Source organism: Anas platyrhynchos, chromosome 1, assembly GCF_047663525.1.
Source record: "Anas platyrhynchos isolate ZD024472 breed Pekin duck chromosome 1, IASCAAS_PekinDuck_T2T, whole genome shotgun sequence".
In the NCBI taxonomy this organism is placed as follows: domain Eukaryota; kingdom Metazoa; phylum Chordata; class Aves; order Anseriformes; family Anatidae; genus Anas; species Anas platyrhynchos.
Genome location: NC_092587.1, coordinates 96952087 through 96977672, shown reverse-complemented (window position 1 = coordinate 96977672; position 25586 = coordinate 96952087). Strand labels below are relative to the sequence as shown.

The 25586-nt window shown below is 46.5% G+C and overlaps 1 protein-coding gene across 4 annotated transcripts in view; it reads right to left on the bottom strand.

The window, feature by feature from the left end:
- Positions 1 to 25586, bottom strand: part of PTGFRN (prostaglandin F2 receptor inhibitor) — a 102237-nt gene that overhangs the window by 55258 nt on the left and 21393 nt on the right. For 3 of the 4 annotated variants that reach the window (XM_038184413.2, XM_072025476.1, XM_072025471.1), the window contains one exon: positions 22076 to 22224. Coding sequence is in view for 1 of the 4 variants with exons in the window: in XM_038184398.2 (XP_038040326.1) it covers positions 9794 to 9854 (61 nt within the window). In the remaining 3 variants the exon portion in view is untranslated. Of the gene's footprint in view, positions 1 to 9793; positions 10049 to 22075; positions 22225 to 25586 lie in introns of those variants that run through there. The other variant, XM_038184398.2, reaches the window with a different exon arrangement.

The window sequence follows — 25586 nt, the reverse complement described above, 5'->3', positions numbered from 1 at the left end:
GTACCGAGCTGGTGAGGGAGCAAATTTGCTGACTAGCGTGTCACCCAGGACCTGCCACCATGTCACTCAGGGCAGCAGACATGCATTCACCCAGAACCCCATTTTACACAGGTCCACCACAGGGCAGCCACTGGGCTAGGTTCATACCAACACACGTGAAAGCAGAAAGCTGTCCTCATGTTACCAAACTCCCTGAGACTTGTTGTCCCCCACCATTAATTCATGGCACAGAGTACTATAGTAGTTCTCTTTGTCCTCTGACAATCAACACGAGGCTTCGAGCCTAAAGTTGTCCACCACATTACCCCTGTCAACATAAGAGTCTGACACCTGAGTAAGGAGGTAGGAAGAAATAGTAACCTACAAGCAGCTTTTAACACACACAAGTCCTAAGGAGAAGGTCCAAAGGAGGTCCAGCAGGTCTCATTGCTAGACCTTCTAGAAGCCCATGTTCCCTTCTCACACTCAAGTACCACAGCTGCTGTTTTTCCCTTTACCTCCCCTCCCATGCAAACAAGCTCAAAAGAGACCTTAAGCCATCAGACCAAGATTATAAAATAAAATTTAAAAATCATGAAGTGGTAGCAAAGCTTTTCATCACTATGCCACTCACAGAATCTGCAGCTTGGGCCACTGCCTCCTACACCTACCAAAACCTCCAGATAGGTTCCCACCCCCGTGCACAACCTGCTCTTCTTCAAAGCACACACCCTGTGACTCGATTACTGATCATTTCCCTCACAAACTGCTTCTCTGAACGCATTTCAGGCCAGGCGCCAGGTACAGAAGGTCTGACGTGAGAGGCTCCCTCTGAGGAGGAAACCTCAGTCGCGGGGCTTTAATCCCAAGGACTGGCTGTTTACTTATGACAGGCACTTGACCAAAGTCCTGCTTTCGACTGCAAGCGAGATCCTACAGCAACAAGGCAACTCTGCCCCCAGATTGTCACTCGTACGAGCACAGAACTCACGTTGGACTTTGGCCAAGCACACAGATGCAAAGCGAGTTCCCACCCCAATGCACCAATACCAGAAGTGTGATGCAAGAAGAAAATACAGGAGAGAGAGAAGCCAGCAAATTACTCTGATGGCATATAGTTGTTCCAGGAAAGCCCTGTACAGGGACTGGTTTCTCGTTCTAGGTAGGAATCATTAATGCAAGGGAAGGACGCACCTTACAAAGCCCAGGTATGGAAATGCCTTGTCCAGGAGAGTGCCCTGCATCGGTCTGTAGGTTACCAGACTTAGCATGAAAAACAAAGCGTCTCTCTACGGCTTCAGGCAGGGAGAACAATCTCTCTAAATGCATACAAAGCAAAAACTGCCTGCTCACACCAAAAAGATTGCAAAAATATCTTTTAAATGACCCTTAATAGCTTCTTTCCAAGTAGCTTTGGCTTATCTAGTTGATCCCTGTGGGTTTACCAGGAAGACAAATTCTGTGACAGGCACACTCCCTGTGCCCTCTGGCCATGAGTGGGAACAAGGAGACCCTCAGAAAAGTCCCCTTTGGCCAGCTGCTTTGGAAGGACACCCCCACCCAGTGACTCTGCTCGCAGTACCGCAGCCTCCCCCTCAAGCCTCCCTTTTGGACTCAAAAGGCGGACATCAAAATCAGTCCAGACACCACCACACGCCCTGCTGCACCCATCCCACTTCACTCCTTGTTTTAAACTCTGCAGGAGCTGAAAATTAGCTATGCCATTTACCTGCCAGCGGTCAGCAGAAAACTTTGCTCAGAAAGCTAGTGTATTTCAAGATTTATTTGCAGAGCTTTGAGATACTCTTTGACTTCTACCAAAGCTGTTTTCTGTGGATAACTGCCCCAGCAGCACTGCCCCAGGCAGCAGACACACCTTTAACTCATTCTCCCATGTTAAGCAAGCCATTCTCCCACTGCCCTTTCTCTCTGGAGCATGTGCTGCTCCAGTACTCTCTCCTAGCCTTCCTTACTCCAACTCCTAACAGCAGACACAGTTCTGTGTTCTGTGCCAAGTGACTGCTGTTATTTACTTTTTTTTTTTTTTTTTTATTAAATGAATGACCTAACAAACCCAGAGCTGTCAGCAGCTTGGCAGCTATTGACAGGTGCCTATCAATACAGAGCTCAGTCAATAGCTTTAATGCCCATTCAACCCTGCTTTGTGACAGAAACGTAGGACCCAGGCTTACCTTGCCACCTCCCCACCGCAGAGGACCGCAGGGTGATTTTGCCTGCGATAAGCTGTCACGCTTTTTGTTTTCTCACTGATGAAGCCTGCTCCAGGCACTCAGGCTCTCTAAGCCAAAAGGCACAGCAGACCTTGCCTAGAACCCAGCCGTGAGATCAAAGGGAAACGAGGTTGATGCAAGAGGCTTATTACTCTGCATTCATTTAGATCTCCATACAAAATGAATATAAACAAGCACGCTCTACACACAACACACAGGCTCTTTACATAGGCACAAACTTCATCCACTGACTGCACCTCCTGAACTACAGGATGCCACTGGGCTTCTGAAGAGCATGCCACTTCTTTTGGGAAAAGGTGGAGGCTGTAACTTCTGGGTGCATCTTATGGGCAGTGCTCTGAATGCACAAAATAGGTAGTGGCTATGGTAAAAGACAAGGGAAGATGCCAACACCTTTCCCACCATCTAGCACAGAAGACCAACACCTCACCGTGTATTCCAAGAGTTTCCAATAACAAGTAATTGCCTATTTTCTACCTCAGTATTACTCGCTATGTTCAAGAGCAAAAAAATGCATGTACTGATTAAACATACATTACTGTGGGAAAAAAAAGAAAAAAAAAAGTACTGGAACCTAATGATTTATTCACCCATTGTGTCAATTCTGACTTTTTCTCTCAACGATTATGTTTGGTACCCTGAAAATTTAGGAAGCATCCTGTGTTAGTTCAGCATCTGTTTCATATTTAGAAGCTATTCTTTGCAAACACAGGGGTCACGCTGCTTTTAAAGCAGCTACTGCCAATTCTCTTTTGCAGGGCAGATTTAATAGCAAATTCCACTGCCACAGGATTCACTGTGTAATAATGAAGGGTAGTGTGTCAATAGATGAAACCGAACACATCAATAAGAAGCTGGCAGAGGTCCCTGCGGATGCCTCTCTTGCAACAATCATTTTAATGCGTGTAGGAGAACAATGCTGTTACAGCCCGCTCAAAGATTCCCCACAGCCACATTGCATCAAAGACTGAAACACGACGCTAAATCTCTGCAGTTGGAGCTAACAGTGGAACACGCACGGAAACAAAGTCCTTTACATTGGCAATTATTCTTCTTAAGGCTGACAAACGTAAGCAGAGCTAGCTTTTGTCAGAAGCAGACTCTTGCTAACCATCCCGACCCCAGCAATGGTTCCACCAACCTCTTTTTAATAGATACTGATATGGCAAGAAAAGAGTGACCCAAAAAGCATGAAAGCATGCAAATCACAATCATGAAGCAAGCATTAAGCAGCATAGCTGAACCACATCTTTAGGAAAGTCGGCAGAGAGGCAAGCCCAGACGGATCAAGCCTATTAAACAGGAAGAGTACTGTAAGTTCTTTACTTTTTCGAGAGAAACTATAGCAGCAGCAGGAACTGGTTTACAGCTAGCATGAAGTAAAGGACAAAGGGGGACACCTGGGAAAAAGCCTGAGAGAAGAACTGAAGCCAGAGAACAGAAGTTGGAAACCACACATAAAGTTTACATTGATTTCTTTTTTTAAGGCCACATATAAGAAAGATGATATATACTGTGTCTGCCGTAAGCAGCAGGCTCTCACGAGCAGATATGATCAGTGATCCACACACACCAGCAGCACGTTGTTCCAATACTGGCCAATTTGGCAGAAGGAGAAAAAAAAAAAAAAAAGAAAAAGAAAAAAAAAGAAAAAAGAAAAAACCTTCACAACACATTTACAGAACTCTGAAACCGGAATAAAAAGGCAGCTTCCACTTCCCTGCCCCCAATTCCAGCTGTGATCCTCTGACACCTCAAAAAAAAAAAAAATGACAGAGTGCTTCCTCGAGGGACCTGAGACTAATTCCCTAACGAGCCTTTAGAAACGGATACTTTTCCAAGCCTTATAATGTGGCCAAATTTGGACATTTTTCATAAGAACAGCAAAAGCCACATTCTTGGTGCAAAGTTAACTCCAGCCAAATTTCCAGCCCTTGCTCTAAAGCACTGAGGTGCTACAAGTTCTCAGCTTAGCAGCTGCAATATTATTATTTGCTCGAGACTGAGGAGGGGGAATTGGCCAGAACATGTGGGAAAAAATAATAATAATAATAATAGCAAAGCTGCTTCTTCCTGCCTTCCCCACTCCCAAAGTGTAATGCTTGGAAACATTTGAGCTTTTTTGTTTGTTTGTTTTTCAGGGGGAGAAAAAAAAAAAAGCCAACGTGGGGTATACACCCAACCCTAAAAATTTCAGCTTGAATGCATGAAGCCATGCAGAGTAATAAACAATTTAAGAGATGGCCCTCGTAACAAAAAGTAGCAAGCAGACGTACTACAGGCATTGCTGGCAGCCCTGTCTATCAGCAGCTGTGACAGCTTGCCTGTGAGCTCCAGTCTTTAATTAGTTCTCATTCCTGAAGTTCACAAGTCAATTAATTCCAAAAACCATCCTCAAATCCTTTTTTAAAGGAGTAAAACACTGCTCACAACTTGGTCTCTTATTTACTGACTTATTCTTCCCATAGCTCGGCTAACAGTTCAGTTCCTTTACAGCATCCATGCAAATGCCATCTGGCCGTAGAGATTATCAGCAGTTCGCTATTTCAGCTTGCTTCAGCTCTTCTTCATATTTCTGCAGCACAATTTTGCCATCGCTGCATACAAAAAAAAACCAAAAAAAACCAAAAAAAAAACCACCAACACATCGTTCTCAGGGCTGCTCCTTGAGACCCAGTCACATAAGGCTTTCCCTCCAATGTGCCTCACCCAACAGTGTAATGAAAAGCACCTACTGCAACACTTGCACAAGTTTCCAGCAGTCCCCAGGACAATTACATCAATTCACATTTCCTAGCACTCCCATACAGCTTTATAACATTAGAAGACTCAGTCAAGATATTTAGCAGCACTGGTCCTACCTTCTAAGCTCACTCATAAGCCTAGCCGTAACGCCGTAGCTAAAGTTTGTGACCGTTTCCAGTGGTAACCCAGTTCTGAAACCTCTTCCAACTACAGAGGAAAAAAACAGACCATCCCTTTTTCTGTCTCGGACTTTAGTTAGATGAAATCAGCTGTTTTTCAAATCTGAAAGCCCTCATGTCTACAAATAAGCCAGATTCTGATACAAAAAGCAGTATCTCAGTATTTCGAGCTAAGTTCTGTAAGTTCACGTTAAGCTCTTGAATCCTGTTTTAGATATGCTGATGATCTAGAAAGATAAGATTCACGGCTTTTGGCATCTGAAAAGCTATTTTTCAGATCATCCTATCTCAAACACAATTTTTTTGAAACAGATTATCTATCTTTATACCTTTGCCACCTATAAAACCTAATGCATAAGATGTTTTAAACTTTCATCTCATTATTTTAGAGCACTTCTCAGCGGGTATTCAAGCCTTGGAAGAAAGCTACAATTTGAGATTTTCTTAACAATCAACTTACAAAAAAATGGACAATTGGAGAACTCGGTATCTTGAAACAAGCTCATTCCTTCTTTAAGGCAAGAACTATCAACACCCAGACAAGCCTGATTATGTGACAGTCTCTCCCTTTCTTCTTTAATTCAGTTTTGGTGTACACCTTCTTTGGGTTAGGAACAAGGGTTGTGCAGGAAATGGCTTACTCATAGAATCACAGAATGGTTTGGGTTGGAAGGGACCTTAAGGACCATCTAGTTTCTGTCCTGCTGCCATGGGCAGGGACACCTCCCACCAGCCCAGGCTGCCCAAAGCCCCATCCAGCCTGGCCTTGAGCACCTCCAGGGATGGGGCACCCACAGCTTCTCTGGGCAGCCTGGGACAGGGCCTCACCTCCCTCAGAGTAAAGAATTTCTACCTTGTATCTAATCTAAATCTACTTGTTTTCATTAAAGCCATTCCCCCTTGTCCTGTCACCACACCCCCTGACAGGGAGTCCCTCCCCAGCTTTCCTGCAGGCCCCCTTGAGGTACTGGCAGGCCACTGTAAGGTCTCCCCAGAGACTTCTCTTCTCCACGCTGAACAACGCCAACTCCCTCAGCCTGAGTTATTATTCTTGGGCACAGAGTGAAACATCAGTATCCATAACAAACATTACAGGTGTCTTACACATCAGGCTTCATTATTTACTACTGCAGATCTTCTAAAAAAAGCAGGACTGCTAGGCCTTGTAGGTAACATCTCCAGGAAAAGTCAAAAGCAAAATGCAAAGAAAAATACATTTTTCATGTTATAACAGACACCCTCACTTCATACTTCATCTAATGTCCTTCCTTCAAAACTCAGAGACCTTGACAGACACCAACATAACCCTTACTTTGACCCAATTGATATTAGCAATGTTTTCCTCAAGTCCTTTACAATTTAACTTTCCAGTGATTAATTTCTATACACATAGGAAGGCTTCACACCTTCAGATAAGGTGTCCATTACTCTTCCTCCTAAAACACAGGACTTCACACAAAAATGTATCAGTGAAAGGCATCTAAAAGAGACAATTGTAACATTTAGTTTCAAAAAGTATCTCACTTAGATATGCAACTTTTTCTTCATTAAGAAGACACACAGATCAGTTTTGCAGGTGTTTGAAAAGGACTGTGGCAACTAGAAAAAAAAAAAAAAAAAAAAAAAAACACACCACCACCACATAAAACCCATCAGTTTATCAAACATGAAAGCTGAAATCTCAGATGTCCCCAAATGTTTGTTTGTATATAGATGTGGATTTATCTACATATATGTATTTTATTTATTTTTTTTAACCTACAATCCCTTCTAATCGAGCATGTGGCTGCATTTTTAAGTGACCCCTACTGCTTAGTTCAAATCTTGTTCGGGCAGGCTTACACTTCGATTCAGGGATTAGAGCCAAATACAACAGAGGCTACCTAAAGAGCGCAAGCTGTTGCAGTGTTGAAACGTAGCAATTGAGAAATCTGGAAAACAGGGATGAAGAAATTTCAGAAAAAGCACCTGTGCTACTGAAAAGTAGTTCTGGACCTCGAAAGATGCACAAGAGCCAGAAAGAGGTGACTAAGCTATCATCTGCTGACCTGAAGGAGCACAGGGTGCAAGGGTAAAAACACTTGCTGTACTGCTTTTCCTCTGATTTCCACAGACTCCCACAGCCTACACTCTAAGAAAATACATCAGCATGGCAAAAACACATGGGAAATGCTTCCTCCTCAGAAACAACACCTGCCTTCCAGTGTCCCACCAACCCAGCTCCAGCCTTCAGCATGTGCTTTTTAACCACCGCTAAAGCTACAGCAGAGGTATGCAGGCCTCACCGCCTGCTCCTCCTCTGAGTAGTAGTGTGGGCACGAGTCCACCTCCTTCCAGCAGAAGGAGAGCAAAGGCCACCAGCGCTGAACTTGCCAGCAGGTGAGCAGACACCAGCAGGGAAAGGAAGCAAATTCCCTGCAACACACCTTGAAAGGTGCGTGGGCGCTCGTCCATGCACCACTTCCCCGCCCTAAACCTTATGGCTCACCCATTTTCTCATGCTTTTGCTTTAGGTGCAAACCCAGGAAAAGATTAAAGCGCGCTTTTCCTTTAAGTTCATGATCGCAATAACTTACACTAATTGCCAAAAGCTTTCTAACACAGAGCCTGAGCTAAAGCTTGATTCAAATGACTTGCTGCTGTAGCTCCTGAGGAAAAGAAAAACAAACACTGAAAAATTCCAGGTGCAAGTTGTAGGAAATAACATATTTATGTGCACACAAGGCTTCTGGGGATCTGGCATGCTGGCACTGGCTGCCATCACAGCAGACAGCGTGTGTCACCCAGGTCTAAGTGACAGTAAGAAAAAGGTCACCCCTGGGAAACCCAGCATCAGTGGTATTCCCTCAGGATCTAGTGAGCGCCTGCTCTCCTCCTGTCCCACAGCACGTACACAAAAACGAGCTTTTGATCAGTTACACTGAAAACCTTACCTTAAATCTCAAACAAGAACAGGAAAAAAAATAAAACCCAGAGGCTGCAAGGCTCACTCTCAGACGCTACAGTCTGAGGCCTAGTAACCACTAGATACCTGTGGGTTTGTTTTTTTTTTTTAAAGTGTTGTCCTAGGAAGGATGTTTTGGTTTCCACAATGTTTCACAGGTTGATTAGGCAGGCTGACTGCAGAATGAAATCACACATAAAAGAGGGAATGGCAGTGCAAAACTCCCTCGTGCTGCCCTCTCTCCTCAGAATCTAACCACACCAGAGGGAAGCAGACAGACTAGATCAAGCCTTTAATTCAGGATCCACCATCTCCTTACCAACACTGGCACTAACAGATAACAACAGTGGTACTGGATCCAGGAGAAAGGATGAGAAAACATTCCTATTTGTCATGGCCAGATACTTCAACCATTTGCTGGGTTATTCCGTAAAGATCTGAACGAAACAATCAAGCTTAAGTACACGCAAGGGATGAACTTTTCCATGCTTCAACTCCTTCCCTCCACCTTGGTTATACGGAAATTCATCAACACTTGCAGCACATTAATTAAAAGAAAGAAACAACAGCCCGTCTCCTCTATTAAAGAGCTCCTGGAAAACACACGTTTGCAGAAGCACACTTTTCCCACCCAGAGTGAGAGGAGCAGCACCTCCCCAACCTCTCACACAGCCTCCTCGCAACATTTGGAATAGCTCAGAGAAGCTACAAATTGTATCAGGAGACGGTCACACCGCAACACACCAGACAAGTCATTCCGAAAAGTTCAGGGTATTTTTTTCCTGCACACAAAAGCACTTTCAATTTTAACAGCACGACTGTAATTAAAAAAAGGACAGACCATACAGACAAACCACGCTGCAAATGGTGGATCGATATCTGTGCATGCACGTTTTAAGTTATGGGAATTATTTTGTCTGGAATTAAGGAGGAAAAACAAAGAAAAACTTCCCTGTTGCACACCACCCTTAATACATTTACTTTTCGCTGCGTGATCCCGAGCGCTTTATCCGAGAGCCCTGCTTTTCTGCTTGTCCTACTAAACCACTCTCTCGAAAAAATTGTTATTCCCTCTCCGTTTCCTAACCAAAGAGGCTAAAAGGTGTCCTCGGCGGTTCTCCGCCGCTTCCCCAGCCGGCACGGTGCCGAAGAGAAACGAGGCTGCAAGCCGGGGGAAGCAGAGCGGGCACCTCTCGCCCAGCCTGGCCGCCCCGGGACCCAGCCGGGGGGGGAGCCCAGATTTGGGAGGCCCGGCTGCCCGCTCTGCAGAGTTGGGACGAGGCTTCCCGGTCGCTGCCGTGTCCCAAGCCGGAGCGCAGCCCAGGCGGGCGGGCAGCGTTTTGTCTGAAGGCAGGCGGTGCCGGGCAGGGGGGGGGCACCCCGCTCCTTGCCCCCGGACCTGGGGAGCCCGGCTCCCACCTCCCCTGCCCGCCCCAACTCAGCGGGACCCCAAATGTTAAAACGATGAATTAAAAAAAATAATAATCATAAAAAAGCCACCAACCAGCCAGCCAGCCATCGCCCACCCCGCGGGAAGGAGCCAGCGCCCAGCACCTGCACCAGCGGGTCCCGACCCCCCCCCAGCCCCAGGGGGGTCCCCGGGGAGCCCCCACCCCAAAGTTTGGGGCACGGCCCCGGCGCAGAGGGTCCGCGGGCCCTGCCCTTCCCCGCTACCTGCAGCCCCCCGCGCTCACCGAGCAGCAGCATGAGGAGGAGGAGGGGGAGGCAGGGCGCCCTGTCCCCGCGCTGCCCCATGCCGCACGCCTCCTGCTCGCCTCCCTGGCCCGGGGACCGGCGGCAGCGCTCCCGGCTCGCCGCCCGCTGCCCCGCCGAGCAGCACGGAGCCGCCCGCCCGCCCCGAACCGGCCGCGCCGCGCCGCGCAGCCAACCACGGAGACAAACTTTCCCCAGCGCCCGCCCCTGCCCGCAGGTAGCGGGGGGGCGGCGGAGCGGGGACGGCCCCCGGAGCCCCGAGCGGGGCGGAGCCGGAGCCTCCCGCCCTGCCCGGCCCGGCCCGGCCGCCGCCGCCCGGCCTCCGAGCACGCGGGGCCCGGCAGAGCCGCCGCCGCCCCCCCCCCCCCCCGGCCGCTGGGCCTGGCCGGGCCGACATGGCGCCCAGCCCGCCCCGGCCCCGTCCCCGTCCCCGTCCCCGTCCCCGTCCCCTTAGGCAGTGCCGCTGCCTGCACTGCGAGGTGTGGGCAGGGCAGGAGGTGCCCCCTGCCCGCCCCTGGGCACCCCGCCGTGCCCCTGCCACAGCACCGCAGCCCCCCGCCTGCCCGTGTGGGTTTGGCCGGGGGGGTTGAGTTCCTGATTGCCCGTGAAAGCAAAAGGGTCAGGAAACTTGGGGAGTTTCAATCTCCTTGCCATGTTGTAGAAGCATAGGGTCAGTAAGACTGGAAAAGCTCTCCAAGGTCACCCGGTCCAACCATCCCCTGCCACCAACATCACCCGCTAACCCATGTCCCCAAGCACCACGTCCAGCCTCTCCTTGAACACCCCCAGGGACGGTGACTCCACCACCTCTCTGGGCAACCCGTCCGAACGCCTGACTGCTCTTTCTGAGAAGAAATGTCTCCTCATTGCCAACCTGAACCTCCCCTGGCACACCTTGAGGCCATTTCCTCTAGTCCTCTCACTAGTTATCTGCAAGAAGGTAGCTGTAGAGAGCAATAAGGTCTCCCCTGAGCCTCCTCCAGACCAAACAACCCCAGTGCCCTCAGCCGCTCCTCAAAGGACTTGTGTTCCTGGCCCTTCACCACCTTCGTAGCCCTTCTCTGGACACACTCCAGGGCCTCAATGTCCTTCTTGTAGTGAGGGGCCCAAAGCTGAACACAGCACTCGAGGTGCGGCCTCACCAGAGCTGAGTACAGGAGGACAATCACCTCCCTGGTCTTGTTGGTTACACTACTCCTGATACAAGCCAGGATGGTTATTAGCTGCAAAATCATCACCCTCCATGTGTGTGTCCTGCTCTTGTCTTCCCAGGCTCCCTTCAGGCCACCTGGTTTGCTGTGTTTTGGCAGAGCCAGGCCTGCATTACAGTTGCTGTGCAGGGAGCCTCCAGAGCCCGTGCACGGTTTTGAGCACCTCCTCCAGCAGCAAATGGCTGGCGTGGGCTTTATTCCGGTGTCCCCAGCACACCTCGGCCTGCAGCATGCCTTGGGTTGGGTGAGGTTGTTTGCTCCCACCAGCAGGAAGTGTGCACTGTGTTCGCGCCTGGGAATGATTACCAGATGGGATTTGGGGTTGGACTTTGCCATTAATTCCATAATGCTTCACAGGAGGGAGGGTGTTGCCTGATAGGAATGAGACAGGAGCCTCCTGGTGAGGCTTGGTGAGAACTTTTATGTTCCAACTGCAATTACCTGAGCTCTGGTACAAGAGATACCTTTGCAGAGCTGCAGCTGCGAGGTGCCTGGGGGACACTTGGTCCCAGCCATGCTGAAGTTATCCTGTCTTCTAAATTGTAAGTGAGGCTACAGCCACAAACATGACTGAGCAGCGGCTGCCCAAACAAAACAGGACTTTTTTGTGTTTACAATACCCTCTATGCCCGTTTGTTCTTGCCACCTGTTTGTGATCATTCTGTTCTACCTCCTCCTCTGGCCAGCACTCAAATACATTTTTTCTGAAATTCTTTTCCTTCACTGAAAAGCATCTCTTCTGTATACCAAAACATGTTTCTTAACGTCAAATTCAGAAAACTGATTAGCTCTCTCCTCCTTACCAGTCTACTTCCGTCATGCTGGTTAAACTACTGATCCTTCACCAAACTCTAGTCCTGAAAACATGTCCCCTTGTACCCCTTAGGCCTCGCAGCAGCAATCCTAACAGGTACATATGGATGTAGTCACGGATGCAAAGTTCACTGCATGCACAATCCACTGGCTCTGCAGGAGCCCCACTCTGTTTGCTCTGTGCTTCATGTTTCCTGTGTTCTGCTGCTGGGTTAGGATCAGCGAGCTAGGACCTGAATTAGTGAATGGTCGCAGCAGTAGCTTTCTCCAAGAGATGGTCTTGAGGATTTTCTTTGTACCCCTGGAAAGCTTTGCCTTCTGACTGTCCAATTTGGAAGGCCCTGTTGCATTTACTGTAGCTGCCAGGTGCAGGTGTCTACTTCACTATGACTTGGCACTGGAATTGTACAGGTGAAAAGAAAAAATAAACCCCTATGATCCTAGAGTTGTGGTGTGTGGTATTCCCAACAAGTGGCACCTCACCCTTTTACTTCACATTTAGTAGGAACCAACTTCCTTCCCATATACACGGTCAGACTTCCAGATAGGAGGGGCCACCGTAACCCCTTAATCTGACATGTGTACACAAGCCATGAATTTTTTCCCAGCAGCTGGATCAAGGCAGTTTTATTTGAAAGAAAACACATCTTGTCTTAAAGGCTCCAAGGAATGGAGAGTGCCTTGTTCCATCCGCTAATTTACTCCAACGTCTCATTACTCTTGCTGCTAGAAAATTGCTTCTTTCAAGGTTGAATTTGTCCGACTTTGACTTCGAAACATCAGAACTTGTTATGCTTTTGTCTACAAACCTGCACTCACAACCCATTTTCATGGATAAGTAACTATACACAGTGCTCCTATCACTGCTCACTGCTAAACAGAATGGATTGTTTTCGCCGACGCCTCGCATTATAGGATTCACTTCCCAGCCCCTGCAGCATCTTTCGGATTCTCCCACATTTCTACGTGCTTGTTGACATGCAGGCACCCACCCTGGATACAATATCATAGTGGTCTGTACACATGCTGCACACGGAGGAAAAGCTATTTCTTTATCATTATTTGGTTTTCCCCTTCCCACATACATGGAAACAGAATTACACCATTAACTGGCAACCCTATACAAACAGCTTGTGGAGTCCATCACCCATGCTGAATCCTCAAGTCTCTTTTTGCATCTGTTTTCCAAGACAGCCGTTCATTACTGATGTTCTTCCTTTCTCACACCGTGGCCTTGCAGCAGGCTGTGTTAAACAATGTTTTGAAATGCTGTGACAATTTAAGCAGATGTTTGAGATCCCTCATTCGATTTTAAAACCATTTCTCTGAGGCTGATAAGTCACCAGCATAGATGCCAAAAAGAACAGGGCTGAAGCTGACCACTGAGTTAGTCTACCTTCTCCTTCAAAGCCTGTTTTCTTCTCTTTTTTTTTTGTTGCGTGTCCTACTTTCAATGGATTGTTACATGTATGTGATTATGTCATTTTTTCCCCTTGCCAATTCCATTTTGTATAGTTCAGCTACAGGAGCCAGACCGAGTTAAAAGCTTTGTCTGAGTATAAAGTCAAGACAAATATCTTCCTCTGTTTTTGTGCTTTCTCCATGTTTATTTATGACGTGCAGGGTAAATATGTGGTCAGTTGTTTGTTTCTTAGGAAGGCATCCAGTTTGACTTTCAGCATTTGGCATTGTTGTCGTTGCGTAGATACCACATCTATTTCATTTCTTGATGACACTGCAGAAATGTTTGCCTGCATTTCTTCATACCTAGATTGCTGCATAATGCATTGGCTGAAGGCACCTCTCATTCTGGGGTAACTAGATTAGCCAGCAGTCTCTCGGAGAAGGATCACCATTGAAGGGTTATATTCAACAACATGATCGCTGATCGCTGGCTGCGAACCCTAAGCAGCAGAACAATCTTTTGGTGCCACTGCCTGCTGTAAGTGAGGGCCCTTGCTGCTGGTGTGCGGCAGCCATAAGCTCTCCACAACAAAGAGAGGGCTAGGCAGACAGGTAAGTCCATGCTCAACTGCTCTGTCAGCAGCAGGGCAGACACTAAGGGCAGGAAGGAGACCGTCAGCAGCTCCCAAACTGCCCTGGGCAAAGGGAACCACAGCGCAAAGCTGTCCTGCAGACACCTACACCTAGATGTGCTGTCTGGTGCCGTGGGTACTTATTAAAGATCCTTTTCTCAAGAGCTAGGGACATTATCCCAGTGTGCTGGCCAAAGTCTCGATTTCCTTCTGCTTTGAGGTTCACTTTGGATTTTGGAGCGGGCACAATACTCATCCTCAGCTCCTGTTCAATCTCGCCTTGCCCTACTAACCAGCCAAGGGGCTGCCCCAGCACAGCTGTAGCTGGCATGAGCCCGACAGCCTCTAAGATGCACAGTCGGTTTGGTGAAATGCTTCCAAACGTACCTGGATATAAAATACATGCCCCCTGTCATTCCTCTCTCGGTAGCTGAACAGAAATATGGGCAACAGCAGAGAGCTCACAAAGAACTGTGAAAAACTCAGCTTACCCATTATGTATTATGCATTAAAACCTGTCTCTATTGAGCTGTCCAAGATAAAGTCCTACTGGCATTTGATCAAAAGGGCAGGAAATTACCTTGATTTGTCCTGGCTAGAGCTGGCTGCCTTCTGTAAAAAGTATTTGTGAATAAATTATTTGCAGATTGACGGGAAAAAAAAAGTGGGTAATTTATTTGATGAATATTGTTCAGATGGCTATTGAGGTAACCAAGTCATGAGGAAAAAATATTGGTGAATGATTTATTTGAAAATCTAGTTGAAATTTGACAGGAGAAAATGGTCAAACAAACTGTTTGCCACTGTTATTCAAATGTTAGCAGAAGTGAAGTGCACCATGGTGCTTCAAGCCACGGTCCCAAGAAAGGTATGAAATATGAATTCAAATCTTCAAATCTGCACTCGCCTTCTCCTTATTCACCTATTAGCGAGCGCAGGATAGATTCTACGTTTGCAGCTATTTATTCTTATTTATTATGAAGACATTCTGGAAACTATCTTGCCTGATAAAATAGCAATGAAAATTGAGTACCTTTTACTTCCCTCCTGCCTCCCTTCAGCGGATCTCTAAGCACTTTACAAATTTCAATGGGTTTAATGTTACAGCTGTTCTGTGAGGCAGGAAGGCATAATGAAACCCAGAACAAGTAGGAAGCACACACTGCTAGCTACAGGTTCCTTTACATCATAAACTATCACACTTCGTGAGCATTTTTAGACCAGACTCCTTTCAGCAGGGCACATCAGTTACAGGCTGACTACATTTTTCAAATCTGGCTGCCTGACGTTTGGTTCTTAATTCTGTACTTGAGCACTCATAAACAGCTGCTTTATATTACATGCTGAGCTCTTGTTGAATTTGATGGAATTTTTCAGCATTAAACACATGAGGAGAAAGACATGTATCATGATATTTCGGTGCACGCATACAGATTTAGCAGCATGACCTTAGATGCTTGCCTGCAGAAATGTTTACGATGGTCTAGGAGGAAGATAATAACCAGGAAGCAGGCAGGTTGCAGAGACCTGTGAGTGGCTGCAGCTTGCACACCCATGTCACTGGTGCCACACAAGCAAACCACACACAGAAGAGTAATCCAACCTGCTAGGCAATAAACGAGACATCTTTCTCCTTGCTGCCTCTCTTTTACATCTCCAGTAGCAGGGCTGCAGCCCCTCCCTTGCTTTTTGCTCAGAATTGTGACTGCTCGGTACCCGATACGAGGAGCTGTACTTCCAGAGCAGTATATGGGTGTTAAGGGTTTGGCATTAGATGTTATGGCAGCTCCTGCCATGGCACATACAGCAGAGATAAAATCAACACCCTGCTCACACTATTGTACATTTTCTTGTCGAGTTCAGTACAAAGGGGATTTGATCTCCAGTACCAAGCTGAGCATCACCAAACAAAGAATTTGTGAACAGAATCTGCATGCCAAGGAAGTATGTGACTAAATTATCACCCAAAAACTTGCTGCCTAAACTCTGTAGAAGTGATCAATTAATAAAGAAATGATCTAAAAGATATTTTTATGTAACGATGACTGAATATCAAATTGAAGATCTGCTGATCAGCTTAAACACAAACTATAAAACCAGAATAAACATTTGGTTGTTTTCTGTTGATCATTGGTGACAGTTAAAAATCTAGATTTACTTGGCATGATTTTTGTTCTCTTTCCCACTGGCATGTCTAGGAAAAAACAAAAGGAGTCAATTGTGCTTTCAGGTTTTCTCCATTTCTGTGTTGTGACTGCAAAAATCATAGGGGAGGATATTGCTCTGTTTTAAAGGAGCAGCTTTCATTACAAACAGAGACAGAAAACAATAGAAGCATTTCAGTTGGCGTTTGTTTGTTTTCATATGGATTCTCCAAGGCAAAATTGAAGTTGGGAAGGCGGGGAGAGTCTCTGCTTGTGAGGCAAGCAGGTACAATTCTCATCCTGCTCCAGATTCACTCTCTCGATGCAGTCCTGTTATGCTCCATTTTGGGAGCTTGCTTTGCTTTTTTTCCTGGGGTCAGTCTGAGCTTAGCTCTTTTTTGTGTTACTACCTGTGGGACTGCTCTCTTTCCACATCAGAAACAGGCTTAAATCCTTTTCTAACCTTGCCTACAATGAGCAGGACATCCATGCAATGTGGCAAATTAAATCAGAAGCTGTGAAAGCACGTTTCTCAGGGAGGTCCCAGAGCCTCACATGTCACTACAAGGTGCATACCCCAGTCTGTACTTCTTTACTTTTCTGAGGCACAGAAATTACAGAAGCAGGAAGCCAGGAGGCCTCCGCCTATGCAAGGCTGAAATGCTGCAGATAACATACACTGAGCTGTCACCTATTATCCTGAGTTGATTTTAAATAATCTATAATCCAGGGATGAGAAATGAACACCACAGGATGAGGCAAATCCTTCTCATGCAGCAAGACAGCGTTGTCACTACACTGAGGCACGAAGCAAGAAACGCTATCTCGTCAAGAGAGGACTTCTCATTTCTTGAGCAGAGTGGCTAAAAGAATCTTCCTGAGTGCACTTACATTAGCGGGAGTTAATTAGGAGATTAGGCTGGGGCTGATGAGCATGACCCCTTCTGACAATCTGGACGCACTCTGTAGCAATGAGAGCCTGGAAGCAGGGAAGAGGCACGCTATTAGCTGGCACAGTCGCTGTGCCCCAAGGAGCAGAGGACAGCCCACAGGATGACCCAGCAGGGTGCTCTGGGGGCTCTTCCCACCCTGGGGTGGGGCGGGTGGAGATGAGATGAAGAGAGCTTTGTATTAATAAACAGGGAAAGCCAGTGAAATCCCAACGTCTGGTTTTCAGGTTCATTTTTAACTCACAGTGCTGAGTGAAGTGATTAAAGATGCAAAATACATGCAGAATAAAACCAACATAAAAGTTCAGTGACAATTGGCAAGCCGAAACTTCTGCTTTCAACAGAATTCCAGAAACAAACTTAGAAAGCTTTGTGCACAAAAAGCTATAGGAGAGCAAAGCAACCTGTGTTCTCATTGTATTTCCAGTCCTTTTGGCATCTTACTATTCCAGCATCTCCTGCTCACTGCTATTTGCTGTCTTCTTCCCTCTGTTTTGGTTCCACGTTGGATGACCAGCTAACTAGGTACTGAGCCAGCAGAGGGAAAAAACAGGTCAAAAACTGCAGATGTCTCAGTGTTTGAGCCCAGGAGACATCAGATAACAAGCTGTTATAGTCCATCTGCAAATCCACTAGCTGGCTCGTTATTCATGAGTGCCTGCATAAGGCCTCGTTGATTCTTGTCTGGCTTCGTGCTCTTGACCCTGCAGCGCTTTGGGGGCATCTGCAAGCACAAAAGGTTCGTTAGCGCATCCAGCACTCCTTCTGTGAGTTTTGGGTAATATTCGGGGAGGAACCTCAAGTGCCAGCTACCCCGAGAAGATGCACCTCACCACAGATGTTCAGATGGGGGATCCTGCGTGCTGCTGGAACGCTGCTCCATACATCCGTGCCTCTGCAAATCCTGCACCCTTGAAAATGGTCCCTTGCAGAAAGTGCTCCTGCTTTGGCAACACGAGGAACATGCATGCTGATCACGTGGTTCACCAGGACAACCAAAAAAGCTCACTTATCGCAAGGTAAACTGCAGCACAAATTCTCCTTGCCTACCCTGTGACCGCAGGGATGGCAAGCAAGGAAACACATTGAGATTCAAGTCATGATATATAAAAATCTCACTAATTTAGACCCAAGAGACTTCAGAAGAGGGCAGATTTTGGCTCTCAGTGAGAAGGCAGTGTCTGCATATAAAGTCACTGGAAAATGTCCAATAAGGCTGCATATACCATGTCCCCCCAAATCAGCTTCCCTGGCTGGGGAGTAGCTGCTATTCGCAAGCTGCATGTCTTAGAGCAGAATGAGAAGGTTCAGTAAAAGCAGCATGAATAAATGCTATTAACATGGTGTTGAAGAAACCTTCAGATCCAGCCTTTGGGCAGATGAGTGAGCACAGCCAGGCAGGGCAGGCCTGTGTGGGGGGCTCCGGCTCTTCTCTTACACCCCTGCGGAAATCATCACCCCTCTGCTGGAGGGAGAGCAGAGATCCCTGTGTCCCCTGCCAATCACATGTCCCACGGGCTTCCCCTTCGGCTTGTCACCCACCACATGGCAGAGATGATGTCTCCTGTGAGCGAGGAGCCAAGAGCGAGCAGGACATCTGCCCGTGGAGAGGTTTTTGGGTAGAAGTAGTGCAAAAGGAAGCATCACAGAGTTTCCAGATCCTGTCACAGAGGATCAGGGCAGCTGGGTAGCCGTGGAGACGGAAATTGAAGGTGTGTTACGGGGATTTACATGCCGTTTTTGGAAGCCCTGTTTCAGTTTAAGATGATTAGCAGTAACTGTGAAAGCCCTTAGGAAACTGCCTCATATAACTTTATAAAGGCTCCAGACAAGGCGTAGCCCTCTTCTTTGAGCAGGAATTCCCTAGCCAGTGGCTGAAGAAATGTGTTGCTTTTCTCCTTGCTGAGAATAGGCAGCTGTTGTGCTTGCTAGATTAGCATCCAGGCTGCATGGGAAGATTTGATTTAAGGCAAGCCTGGCTGATGACTCTCTGCATGTAAAACTTCCAAAACAAGGGGGAGGGAGCAGCTGCAATTACAGTTTTCAACTGGGAAGTGAGAAAATAGAGATAATTTCCGTTTCTACAGCAATATGAATAATTATCAAAAAGAAAATGGTTGATTGGCAGCTAGAAGACTTGCTCCTACTGAAATGGGCCAGTAGGAGTAGCACAGATGAAATCCCTGGATGGAGGAGTTTACTTCCAAATGGTAAAACTCCTCTTCCCACTCTCATTTGCATGTTTGCTTACTGGCTTTTCATTCACCCTTACTAAGAATTTACATTTTTTTTTCCTCCAGAAAAGTGTTTTACAAGGTTTGCATGTGGACATCTCTTCTGTGATCCCGTGTTACCCCTGCTTACATCTCAACAGCTGCATGACTGTACATGACTGCAAGCCATTCAGGCATCAAGGCTCTATAAAATCCTGCATCCACTTGTAGATTGTAAGCAACAATGTTCATTCTCAAAAAGATTTGAAAAACAGCCATATTGAGCCGGAACAGACTTTCCCCTTCACGTTGCTTTCATACAGAGCTGGTTTTCTGGTGCTGCCTCAGACAGCCGTTCCTTCCAAAATTCCTATATCCAGCAGTCAACAAATCCATGGCTATAGCCTTTTGATGTGATAATAAAATACCAAGCCAATTCTGGAGCCAACCTCTGGCATACGAGTCTGGACTTCTTTCTCTAAGTGTTGCCAATGCTAAAAAAGAGCCTGCCACCTAAAAGAACGTGGTGCACCATGTGAGCAACACCGGCTCAGCTGAGCCGCCTGCCCGCTGCAGAAAGGCAAGTCCAGTGATGCTCAGCTCGTCTAGCTGCAAATCTGCTGAAATCCACTCTAGCTACTAAAACTGAGAATCCACAGGGTCTGAATCAGAACGAGCAAGCAGTCAAACCTAAAACATCACTGCAATTTGCTGCTGAACTCATGGGCTCTCAGAAACAATGAGTGTTTAAAAAGAAAAAAAAAAAAAAACTTCAGAAAGGGAGGTCATACATATCTTACAAAGCAGGTAATGCCTTTTGTATTTCTCGCTGAGCTTCTGTAGCTGGTCTTCTTGAAATACTCCCATCAGCACATGCTGGAGCACATCTCATGCCTATTCGAACAAACAAAAGATGTCTCATCTTTCACTTTCTCCTTCTTCCACACTGCTGGGAATTACTGCTCTTCTCTTCTTCATTCTGCTTCTCATGTGGAGAGAGTCATTTTTAATTTTCTAGCACAGTAAAAATAATACAAAGCTTCATGAATGAAGCTGGCAAAATACAGAATCGGGCTGTACTCTTCATGCACAAAGATAAAATGGTAACATAATATTTAATCAGGGAGTGAAAGAAAGAGAAGTGAGTTCATTAACTTTTCCCTTGAGTGAAAACTCCTGTTTTCATTTTTCTTTTATTTTTATTCAAATAATTTGCAAGAGAACACCATCCGTATGCAAATGCGTGTGTCCTCAGAACACAGCTTTCTTTTATATAGATGATCGTGAGCCCACTCCAATAAAGAGAAAGAGCTGGGATTTTTCCATAGAAGTAATTGGCTCTATTAGCCTCCAGTTATCTCTTCCACATTCCTGAGAGCTCATGTACTTCAGTGGACAGCATTTGGCAGCATTGGACGTCGCTAGCCCAACTGCTTTTACCTGGGGTTAATTGTTTTCTTCCCCTACCTGCAAGTGACTGAGGAAGAGGAAACTTTTGCATTTCATTCTCTGTATAACAAGATTCACGGCCTTGAGACCTTTGGAGGCTCCACCTCACCCCAGCTCCCTGCGTTATTCCTGGAGCCAGCTGGGCTTGGGGTGTCATCAGGGGGAGTTCAGAGGCAGGAGGGCAGGGGGATAGCCAGCAGGTTTTGGCCTCCAGCCATGGGTGGACATGGCTCTCCTGATGACAACCCAGCTGTGAAACACAGGGCATGACAACAGCACCAAATCAACCCCACCTGGGTTGTGTCCTGAAGGTATGCTACTTGAGGATACTGTGTATCTCTTGTATCTCTTCTGGGTGATCCCTCCAGGTACAGCCAGTTGGAAAGTAGTGTGGTGGAGCACAAGCTTCTAGAGAGCTGCAAAAATGATCATTAAAGTAACCTAAGCAATTCCCACACCCCCTCTGTGACATTAAAAATGCACTCGTCTCCCATCACCTGGGCCTGTTATTTCTTGATTCTTCCTCCTGTTGTTTCCTTGTAGAAAACCATCTTATCACAAGCCACTAATTTATGAGGAGCAGGTGAAACACAGGAGACCCCATCCCTTCCTCAATGACGTTACTTCTGTCCGATCAGTATCTGAAAAATCACCAGGAGCCTCTCAATGAATCTTTCTGGATTACTTCCTAAGCAGCTGCTGATTCTTTCTCAGTAATAACAGAAGAGAAATCTGAGAGGAAAAACTGCAGCTGCTGCCGCAACAGAGAGAGCTTATTATGAGGCATTACACAAAAAAACATTTGTTTTTTTCACTTCATTTTTTCTGTTTTGGTTTTGTGTTGTGTGGTGTTTGTTTTTTTGTGTGTGTGTTGTTTTTTTTTTTTTTTCCTGAGCGGTAAATTATGATGGAAAATCCACACCAGGAAGCTGATACCTAGCCCCATTGCAGGCAGGTTCCCACACAACTGCAGGTGACTTCACCTGTTTTGGTTAGCAACAAATTCTACAAGGTCATTCCCGTTCTTGTCCCTCGTGGTGTTTCCACTCCATTTCTACATGGCTCAGATTTTGCACTGGAGGCACTGAGCCGTGATCTGAGGGATTTGCCACCGGTGACTGCCTTTCTCCAGTGCACACTGGCTCAGGTTACCTCAATTTACAGTGCCACGTGGCACCATAACCACAGGTATCCTCTTACCTGCCTCGTTAATGCCTTTTGATACTACACCCTTTGGAGAGGGGATCATAATGAGATTTTTAGGCCCTTTTGCAGTACAATAACTGATAACATGAACACTGTTCTGTGGTAAAATACAGTTCCCCAGGCCAGACTTAACCCAGAATTACCAAAGCTCTTTGAGGACTACAAAATGCTACCTTCCATTACCTTAACATTACAAATCCATATGACACGGAGAACAAGAATCAAAAAGGAGGGGGAATACCTCATATTGTAATAGAGAGAGACTTCAAGTAGTCATGGGCTGCTGCGGAAGATGCTACATGGAAGTGAAGAAGCCTCCAGTCATCAGCAAGCTCTGAGAGGATGAAACACCTCCGACTTCCTCCAACCTGCTTCTTTTCTGCCAAACACCTATATAAAATAAAATACAGTAAAGTAAAATAACATAAATAAATAATAAAATAAAAGCTATTATTGACTACACAGGTTACTGACCGAGCAGGCAGAACAGGGAAGTTATTTTTCCCTTGAATCCATGCCCTCCTCTGAAAGAGGCGTGCTTTTCTCTCCACCACAGCTCGCTTGCTGCGTGAGCTCAGTTAAGCGTTTATCAAGTCCTTTCCAAATCTGGAAACACTAATGTGTCATGGCAATACTTCTTGGTTTGGGAGTTACTGGGTGATTAATTGCAGTAGCTCCTCGAAGGACAACTTAATCTGCATTAACAACTCACCTGCTTCTCGGTGCAGCAATCATGCATGTGCTGGGGAGGGTGGATGGGAAATTAGGAGGTTAAAATCATTTTTAACTCTCCTTATCTCTTGACGTGCCTTAAGCAACTTGCCTAAAAGGCTGGCAAACATTTACCACAGTGTGGTTGTTAGATGTAATATGAAAACAAGTCAACAGAGAACCTCAGGCTAGCTTGGGTTTTTTAAAACTTTCCCAAGCAATCAGCTAGACCATATCCTCCTAAGCAGCTGAGTCCCTTAATTATTTGTCAATTAAAAAAAATGTAGTTTTAACCAGCAACGTGACTTTGCAAACAGTCCATTGTATGTCTTGGAATCAAAATGCTCTGTGACACAGACACGTTTCAGTATTGGTCCAACAAGTCTCGATCCCATATGGCTTCAGTTACAGAGAAACTCGCTGGAGCCTTTCCTTTCTTGCACAAAAGCATCGTCAGCTAAACTCCAATAACTGAGCTCTTTTTTTTTTTTTTTTTTTTCAGGCATGTGCAAGGGGTGGAAAGAGCCTAATTGAATCTAATTTGATAGCTTTGTCAGTTTTAAAATTAGCGTGGACTGACATTTTTTCCTAGAACAAGGGAAGAGGAAAAAAAAAAAGGTCAAATTCTTAGCTGGTGATGAGTTGATGATCTGGTCCCACCTTACAGCTAGGAAAACAGCAGTCCAGGGATGCAATGGGGTGGTGTGTGGGTAAGTGGTGATTGCTGCAGACCAGCCTGCAATGCCTCTACAGACCAGGAGCGAACATGAACATGACAGCAGAGGATGGTTTGATAAAACTGTACTCCTGATTTTGGCAGCTATGGGTGCTCAGTTCTGCTGGCTCTGACACCAGCAGCTTCCCAGGGGGCAAAGCCACCCCTCAACAGAGTCCAGTGTAGGTTCACAGCAATCCAAACATTCTCCTGCAGTTTATGGTCCTCAGCCAATGTCAAATCCAGTCAACAGGAATCTTTTTGTTGACTTCAAAAGGCAGTGACTAGTCCCTAATTTGTCATTAGATTCTTTGAGTATAATTAAAGCCATATTGTGTAGAAAAGGAGGGTGGACACAGCTCCTCAGACAATGAGTTTTTCTATCATTGCTTGGTTAGCAAGACTGATGATGATAATAACACCAGTAGCAGAAGCATCCACTTTGTGCTGTGAGCCTGCCAGTGGCCTCCAGGTGTTAGGTGATTTAAGGAATCGTGGCTTTGCTTCAGCCCCAGTATTAAAAAGACTCATAAGGGAAGAAGCCCAAATATCCCCTGCCTTTAGCATCCCTTCGCTTAATTGCACCATTCCCTTCTTTCTCGAGATTATCTCACCACTGAATGAGCCCTGTCTGTGAAGTGGGTCCTTAGATCCTTTGCGCTCACTTAGCATTTCAAAGCTTGGTGCTAGAGCCACTGCTTTGCTGCAGTAGGGCCTTGAGGAAGGGGAGTGGGATCCAGCCCACCTTGAGATCAAACAAAACCTTTCCTTGGGGGAAAACGAGGTCTAAGTAGCATCCTGTCTATAAGCTCAGTGCCAGTGAGATTTTACCCCAGCCCTTTCCCTGTTATCTCTTAGTGCTTTGGCCAAGTCACCAGGCAATCGCAGATCAAAATCACAAGTGCGGGTAGTCACAGCTCCTGCTGGCAGTGCCTTAACTGAGCCAGGCAGCAGCTCACTTTGAGGCAGGAGAAAAGGTGTAGCAGCCTCACCAATTTATAGCCAGGAGTGATGGATAGGGCTGTGCCTGCGGCCCTGGCTGACCGTGAAGCATCCCAGCCAAGTCAAACATGGACAGACTCACAACCGAGTCCTGCTTCCAGGTCCTCCTCCAGGATGGAGAAGGCAACGTGACAGCTCCCACCTCCTAATCCAGAGGACATGCCACCCTCCTGCTATGGGTCCTGTGCTGCACCATCCTCCTCACAGGGAATCGGTGGTTAGTTTTCTCACAGCGCGTGTACATTCAGACAAGCTAAAAAAGGATTGAATGTGTCTGCTGCATCTCTTTTAGCTAGAACTGCCTGGGTACGGTAAAACGTGAGAGGCTGTTGCAGTTGTTCAAAATTGCATCTGTGTTTAATCAGCCCATGTGCCCAGCTGTCTGCTGCAGTAAATCCTCCTGGAAGCCACTGAGATGGGCTTTTCTTTATGAAATCTCATTACTGTGATAGGTGGTAGCAGCGCCTATTATGCAGGTTGCCATTATACTCAGTTTCTTCTGAGGCTGCCTGACTTTAACTGGCTGGGCTGACATCTTCTGTGAGAGGTCTTGCCTCAGGCTGACAGATTCCTCAGCCTTTTGTACTACATACTATTCAAATCTGGTTACTCTGGCCCTATTAATTTCCTCTTAGGTCTTTCTGTAGCACCATTACAATACTGGAGTGCTTAGGGCAGCTCTGGCCCTATTTAATTTCCTCTTAGGTCCTTCTGTAGCACCACGATAATGCTGGAGTGCTTAGGGCAGCTCCTGCATTTCTCCCAGCAGCTCAGTGCCTGGTGGGAAGATGCAGCCCCTTCAGATGCCCTCCTTGAGCCATGGAGGGGCTGTCTGCCCAGGCACATCAGCATAGGGCCTGGGCGCTACCCTCCTGTGTGGAAATCAGGAGTAGGCAAGTAGGGAGCACTGGCCACGCACCAAAATTCAGGTGCCAGACCCCAGGTTGAGATAACACAGGCGTAGCTTCTGTTATCAGATCACAAAAGCTCAGGAGCATGACCATTTATCCATCTCCACAGCAGGTAGCATGGGCTTTAATATTTAAAACAACATTTCAAACCTAAATTCTTCCTGCAGTTGTGAACTAACAGGAATGGAGGCTCCCAGCTGACAGGCAATCTCTTCCTCCTCTCTTTCTGCCTGTGTCATGACTGGTCCTATTTCACCAAGCCTAACACCTTTGCCTTCCACTTAGAAATGCCAGTTGGGATTTTACACTTATTAAAGGGCATCAAAGCGGATCTCACAGTCTAGCAGAGCTTGCGCTGCTCTTTTTCCTATGAGCCCATCTTCACTGCTGCACTGAGCAAAATGGGCAATTCT